Genomic DNA, 6,927 nt, shown 5'->3' with positions numbered 1-6,927 from the left:
TCAGACTCCAGTCATTGTGCTGTCTTCACATTCCATGACCACAGGGCGCGAAGTGACAGAGTCAGACGGTGAAGGAGGTGGTCTAGGTACCGGCAGCAGATTGTTCAGTTGGCTCACATAGAATCTCAGTTTCTTCTGAAACTTTTCCAGATCCTCTTCTAGGTAGATGCCTGCCATCTGTGAAGAACCAGAGAAGATGGCATTAGAGATGAACAGGTTGCTGAGGGCCACGGCAAGCTATAAGTCTGGTTGTGGGTAAAGGCACACCTTCAGGGTATGGAGAGGGGAGGACAGCTTACCTTGGAGGCACTCACAGGTGTGGACAGGCAATACTCAAGTTTCTGTGGAGAGACGCCAAGGCACAGTCAGATCCCCGGGGAAAGGAGCAGGCCCTACTTCCCTCCCCACTAAATGCTGGGAAGAGTGAAGGCAGGGATCTCCTAATCCTCAGCAGTTTCACACACCTCAAGATTGGTCTTGATAACCTTCAATTCCGGTTTCTTCTCTTCCAATTTTGCTCTCATTGACAGGAATTCACACAGGTTTACTCTCTGCAAGGTATCATTCTGAGAAGGCAAAGGATCCTCCATGTAAGAGCTGGGGAGGGGGTGAGAGCTGGGGAGTATAAGGGCTGAGAAGGTGACAGCTGAGGGGGATAAGACCTGGGGAGGTGAGAGCTTGGAAGGTGAGAGTTGGGGAGGTAAGAGAGAGCTAGGTGAGTCTGCTGTTAGAAGCTTATTTGAACAACTCCATTCCTGGTACCTTCTTTACCCTGAGCCTAAAAGCAAGTGCATATCCCAGGCAAGGGCCTGGCTCTCCAGAGCACCAAGCTGTCTAACCCCTGGCTGTCTTTGGACTATGTAGAGGGCTAGATCTATCTTCACTTAAAGAAAACACACCTCCCCAGACAAGCTCTGAAAAAGACAGATAGGTGACCAGGGGGAATACTTATGCCCAAGTTGCCAGACACCAAGGTTAATGCTTTGACCCAAATAAGACTTTCTAGACACCTGAAAGAAAATTCTTATGGACCCTAGCATGCTCCCAGGGTGGGGACAAATAGACATCCAGCAAGCTTGGAAAGGACTTCATGTTAGGTCCAAGCAAATGAATAGAGACAGAACCATTGCATCTGACTGGAACTAGGAAAGTAGAGGTTGGGGCTGATGGAGGTAGATGGCACAAACTCAGTCTTTAAGGGGGAAGAATGACAAAAGACACAGTCACAGACACAGGACAGCTCATTTGCCAGTCCATGGCTTCCCCATTGAAAATGGAGCTGGGCCTGGGATAGGTTCGCCCACAGGGGTCTTTTCATTGTCTAACCTAAAATGTACTGATCCCCAGCTAAGTGTAAGGCTTATAGAGTCATTTGGTAGTTCCCTTAACTGAGACACATGCAAAAACTGAAACAAGGCAGGGTGGAATGACATGGATGATGTCACCCAGGCAGGGGATAGATGGGACCCAAGTATGCCCCCAAAGCAGGGCCGAGCACTTACCCTCAGTATTGCTCTGTCATCAACATAAGTGAGGTTGATTTTCTGTGGGGACACAGGGAGAAAGAACCATCAAGATTGTTGGCTTGAGGCACCTGTTGGAGCCAGCCTGCACCAGGCCAACCTCAGCCAACTACTCACTGGGAGCTTCTCCATAATCTGTATGGCAATTAAGCTGCAATTCAAGGTGCAGGCTCCATCTGAGGTTGAATGGCAGGTATCCGAGTGCCTCAGTGGATTCTGGAGTCCCTGGTGGAACAGCATCAGAGACAGGAGCAGCACGAAGAGGACGCTTGTGCTAGAGCTGACAAGATCCATTGTGTCTCGTTCTGGTCTTTCGGGGTTCTGAACAAGCCACAGTGGCCTCCACCTTATATGTGCTTACAATTCGTAGGGGCGGGCATGGTGGGGCGGGGAGGTATCGGAAGGAGCTTTATCTGACATGGAACCTCCATAGCAAACCACAAACTTATTCATCACTTTCTAGTCCTTGAGATCATCGACATGGGAAGCAAGACTGCTTGTTCAAAGGCCATCTTCTTCCTTTATCATAGAGATGGACAGAGTGGAAAAGAGTGGTGGGAGTAGCCTGGCTCAGAGCCAGCTCAGGCCTTCTTTGCAGTGGAACCTCATCCTACCATCCCTTGAACAAACCTGATCCTTATTGTACACCCTACCTGGTGGAGGTGACCAGCAGAGTCACAGGTACAGACTTGAGCTTCTGACACAAGTCAAGCATTTGTGTGTGGGCTAGTCCTCTGGCAGGTGGTAGCTAGAGCTAGGTATGCCTTTAGGCAGCTTCTTCCTTGACCCTTATTCCTGTAGATGGAGTTCAGCCCACTCTTTCATTGACCCTAACAGTACAATGTGCCTCTGAACCCACATCTAGAGGACAAAAACCCTTGATGGAAATATGGCTGCAAGTTCTGGTCACCCTTCTGATGGCACAGATAATTAGGCTTGGGGACTTAAGGACAAAGGTGGCCCTTGAGAACAGTGTCACTTGGAGTTGGAGGAAACACTGTATTGGAAGGTTTAGCAGTCTCAGTGGGGAGGGTAAGTAGAGAGAAGAGGGCAGCTCCCTAAAGGAAAGCTCCATTGAGAGATTTACATCCCAGTCTTCCCTGGAGCATGGATGCAGTGGGCACTGGCCTGCAGAGGTGTGAAGGGAGCAGGCACAGTTATGGGGGCATTCACAAAGGACCAGAGAAACCAAATCTAGAGAGAAAGTGGGAAAGCCAGGAGGGTAGAGAGCCGAGGGACAGTCCCTGAAGGATGAGGTGGTTCCCTTGCCCGTGGGGGGTAGCTGGAGTTGTGTTAAAAGATGTGTGTGATGGGGACTGGTAAAATGTTTCTTTAAGATGATTGGGTTGGGCTGCAGGGAAGCAGGTAGAGAAAGCAGGGCTTGGGTTGGGATGTGGTATGATGTGATCAGCATGGGGAGATGAAGACTAGCACATTGTGCTGAGGCAGGGGAAACCGGGTGCTTCTATCTTCAGAGCAGGAGCAAATATGGTGAAAGATAAGGGTGTAGCTGCAAGGGAGGTAAAGACTTTGAAGGGAAGAGTGTCTACGGCCTGTGCACTCCCAGCCCAGTTTAGTAGACCTTGTGCTAGGAGACTTGACTCCCTGGATGCAGATCGGAGTATGCTCTGTAACTAAGGGTAATCTTACTAGGCAGCATGCAGGGGTCTTAGGACCAGTCTGGGTGCCCAGGAGGCATCACCCAACCAAATAACTTGTGTTAATCAACTGCTGTGCGCAGGCACTATAGATAAAACAGACCCCAGCCTCAAGAGAAAGGTGGACTACTGCCCTGTTCCTGTCTCAGTGGTCCTCAGGCCTGCAATGTCAGCACTGTACTCTCAGCTTTCAGAACCAAAGATTCTCATTTTGATAAGACCCTCTCTGATTTAAATCTACCAGTGACTTTAACTCAGGCAAGGTCCCCAGGGCCCCAGGGACTGGGGTTTGCTTCCTGATCTCTCCACTAGTGTTTGCTATTACTTTGGGTATAAGCATTTTGGAGACCAGACAGTGTATGGTTTGACTCCTCATTGAGGAAAGTCTCTATTTTCGTGTAAGTAAGATGATTTGAAAAGAATTCAAAACAATGATTTTGTTGTTGTTTTGGCTTTTCCGAAGACAGGGTTTCTCTGTGTAGCTCTAGCTGTCCTAGAACTCACTCTGTAGACCAGGCTGGCCCTGAACTCACAGAGATCTGCCTGCCTCTGCCTCCTGAGTGCGGGATTAAAGAAGTGCACCACCACCACACCTGGCTCTAAAACAACAAGCTTTAAAGCTGTGGTGACAAAACATTCTTACATATGTTCTTTGCCTCCTTAAAACTCCTGGTTCTGTGCTGCAGCAATGAGGAAACTTCCAGTAGCACTATTGGCAGTACAGAGATAATGGGAAGAGTAGAGTACAAGCAAAGTTTCGACCTAAGTTTGTGAAAATGCCGTAATGAGACCTTCCATTTTGTGCATTGAATATGTACCAGTGTTTAGGAAAATTGTCAGGACCAGGAGGATAGCTCTTACGGTAAAGAGTGATGGAACAGGGCACCAGAGGTCTTCCTCTGGCCTCATGTGTGTGCACTGGCACACATACCGTCTACATGCATGTACACAGTTGCACAGGCATGCATATGCATTCATACAGATGCACATACATGTATGTACACACACATATGCATATATACCACAATCTGTACATATACATGTATGCATATGTATGTACACATATACATGTACATATCTTCTACCACACACACAAATACTTTTTTTAAAAGAAAAAAGGGAAAGGAAGGAACATTGGCATTGGTAGGGTTTTTTCTTGTTGGGAACAGGATACTAAGCTGGATATGGTAGCATACCTATAGTCCCAGCAGCTCAGAGACAGAAGCAGGGGGATCATCTGAGCATAGGAGTTTGAAGCCACTTGGGCAATGTGACAAGAAGCTGTCTCAAATATTAACAGCAACACTTTTAATCAATAAAAGTAATTATAAAGTTCATTAGAAGGGAATGGTGCATCTTGCTAATTGCAATGACACAGTTGCCAGCAAGATACAATGGTGTTCCAGGAAGCTCTGTCTAGTTTGAGATGCCTGAAACCTTGGGAAGCATCAAGAAAAGGGGTTGAGGGATTCTCTGGACCTGAAGGGTGGAGAGGCTGGACTTGGTTCAGATGGGGATGGAAAGATCTAGATGGTGCTCGGAGCTGGCACAGCTAAGTCTATTCAGCAGCATTTAGAAAGTGCCAGGAGCAAAGACCTTGTCATGCTTCAATCTTCACAATAGGCCTATCAAGCAGTACTATCATTAACTCCATTTTACAGATGAGGAAACTGAGGTTTAGAGAGATTGGGTTCAAGATGCTGAGGAGCCATCACCAGAGCCAAATGTGAATAATAGATCAATCTGACCCCAGAGATCAAGTGTCCCCCCTCCCTAGCACAGAAAGGGACTGAGTTAGGAGATGATGAGGCATGGCTGGAGGGGCCAGCAGGGTGAGGAGAACTTATAGGGATTTTGATGAGAATGTCTTGAGGCTTCCGGAAGCAGCCGCAGTGTGGTGTTGGGTAGAAGCCAGAGGCCTTGGGCTGGGGAGTGAGCAAGGGTGGGGAACACAGCAGATGGCTCTTCAAATTTGCCCTTTTGAAAATTTGTTCTCACTTTTTAACTTCGCTTTGTGTGTATGGAGTTTTGCCTACATGTATGTACGTGTGCCACATGCCTGCCTAGTACCTGCAGAAGCCAGAAGAGGGTGTTGGTGCCCCTGGAACTGGACTTACAGATAGCTGTAAGCCGCCATTTGGTTGTGGAAAACTGAACCCAGATCCTCTGCATAATTAACAGGTGCTCTATGAGACAGGTCAGACTGACAGGTAGGGTCAGAAGCAGGAGGGATGGTATGGTTCAGGTGCTTGAGTTTGTTTTCTATGGTGACCTTGAGGAGTTTTGATGGCCTAGTATCAGGAAGTGTGTTAGTTGGGAAGACCCAGGCCTCTGATGGTCAAAGGAATGGAATGTCTCTGAGGCAGGGCTCTGGGCCCAAGAGAGTAGGCCACAAAGGCTTGAAGGGAGTAAAAGGCATGCTTGAAGGAGGCAGTTGTGGCTCAGACAGCTCCCAGGGGAGACCCTTTATGTGCAACCTGATACCTGCTTCTGACCAAGGAACCAGGACCAAAAAAAAAAAAATCCCATCCCAATGTGATTACCAGAGGGGCACCCCGATACCACCACAGCAGGTAACTGGGTACCTGTCACCTCTATACCTCTATGATGTCATTTTAGCAAGAAGATGAACCAGTACCTCCCTGGGTATCTCCTTTGAGTCTCAATCTACAGGAACAGCTTTGGTAAAATCACAGAAACCCACTTCCTCCCTTCCCCAGGGGCCCCGGTGGTGCCTTAACCCCCTGGAAGATAGAGATTCTACCCCTGAAACTTGAGTCAGCCCAGCCCAGGGAACCCTCTTCCACAGGCGGACAGCTTACTATCTCCAAGGCTGCAGCTTCACTTGCTTTCGGCTGAGGTTACCTGGCAGAGACCTTGGCTAAGCTAAGGCCAGCGATGTGGCACAGAGGCCCTGGAGGTTTCGTGGTCTCTAGGCCTTATCTGGTGATCTATTCTGGCCTGCTGGGTCCATTGTGTGACACAGGGTCAGGATTCTCACCCTAGGGGCCCACTGTGACTAGAGAGTCACACCTGCTTCTTGTCATCACCCGCCCCCATAGCCCAGTGGAATTTTCTGAGGTATCCACCACCGGCAGGGACTCAGGCATCAGTCACTATGACAAGCTCCCCTGCCCCTCTCTCCATGGCATCACATGACAGATATCGTCTGCATGACCTCAGTTGTACTTCCGCTGGCAGCCCAGACCACATAGCCTGGTTTTGTCTCTACAGCCGGCAGCTTGGGGCCCCTGGATGGCTCAGGGTCATCGTCAGATGTCTTGTGCCCACTTGAGCGAGAGGCTCAGGAAAAGGCTCATTGGGTGGTCCAGACAGGAAGGCCTGGACTGCTCTCCCACAAGGCTCTGCAGCCCTTCCCCAGGGACTTCAACCTTCCTCCCTCAACTTTCCATCCCAAACTACAGAAACACAGGCTAATCAGGCCCCACTCTGATCCTAGTGCTTGTTCACTGGTCCATTCTGATGGCAAAGATAGGTTCAGCATCTCTATTTACAATAATGCACTTGGACAACTTGGTTTATACCCAGGCCAAGGCACAATTGTATTCTTACCCCTACCCTATAGAAAGTGGAATCCAAGAACAAATGCTACTTCATCAGGAGAGGTCAGAATTCCAACACTGTGGCTCACTGCTGGTCACTGTCATGGTGTGTCAAGTATGGGGCAATCTAACAGAACCTCAAATTCTGAGAAGACTGGCAGAAAGGACCACTAACCCCTGAAG

At 48.8% G+C, this 6,927-nt stretch overlaps 1 protein-coding gene across 1 annotated transcript; it reads right to left on the bottom strand.

Annotated features, from left to right (window-relative positions):
- On the bottom strand, positions 1-1,817 carry LOC127219855 (interleukin-3). The gene is made up of 5 exons (XM_051181607.1): positions 1,641-1,817; positions 1,503-1,544; positions 465-662; positions 300-341; positions 1-177 (listed from the first exon to the last, which is right to left on the bottom strand). Exons 1-5 carry the CDS (start codon positions 1,815-1,817, stop codon positions 1-3), a joined length of 636 nt encoding a protein of 211 aa, XP_051037564.1.
- Between the last annotated feature and the right edge of the window lie 5,110 nt (positions 1,818-6,927).

This window comes from Phodopus roborovskii, unplaced genomic scaffold (assembly GCF_943737965.1).
Source record: "Phodopus roborovskii unplaced genomic scaffold, PHOROB, whole genome shotgun sequence".
Lineage (NCBI taxonomy): Eukaryota > Metazoa > Chordata > Mammalia > Rodentia > Cricetidae > Phodopus > Phodopus roborovskii.
This window is presented reverse-complemented; position numbering and strand designations above follow the sequence as displayed.

Excerpts from the sequence above, each read along its gene's own strand:
- LOC127219855 (XM_051181607.1), bottom strand. The coding sequence starts at position 1,817 with ATGGATCTTGTCAGCTCTAGCACAAGCGTCCTCTTCGTGCTGCTCCTG. Across the intron at positions 1,545-1,640 it reads AGATTATGGAGAAGCTCCCA|AAAATCAACCTCACTTATGT; the intron begins GTGAGTAGTTGG and ends GTGTCCCCACAG. Across the intron at positions 663-1,502 it reads ATGACAGAGCAATACTGAGG|GTCTTATCCCCCTCAGCTGT; the intron begins GTAAGTGCTCGG and ends TCACCTCCCCAG.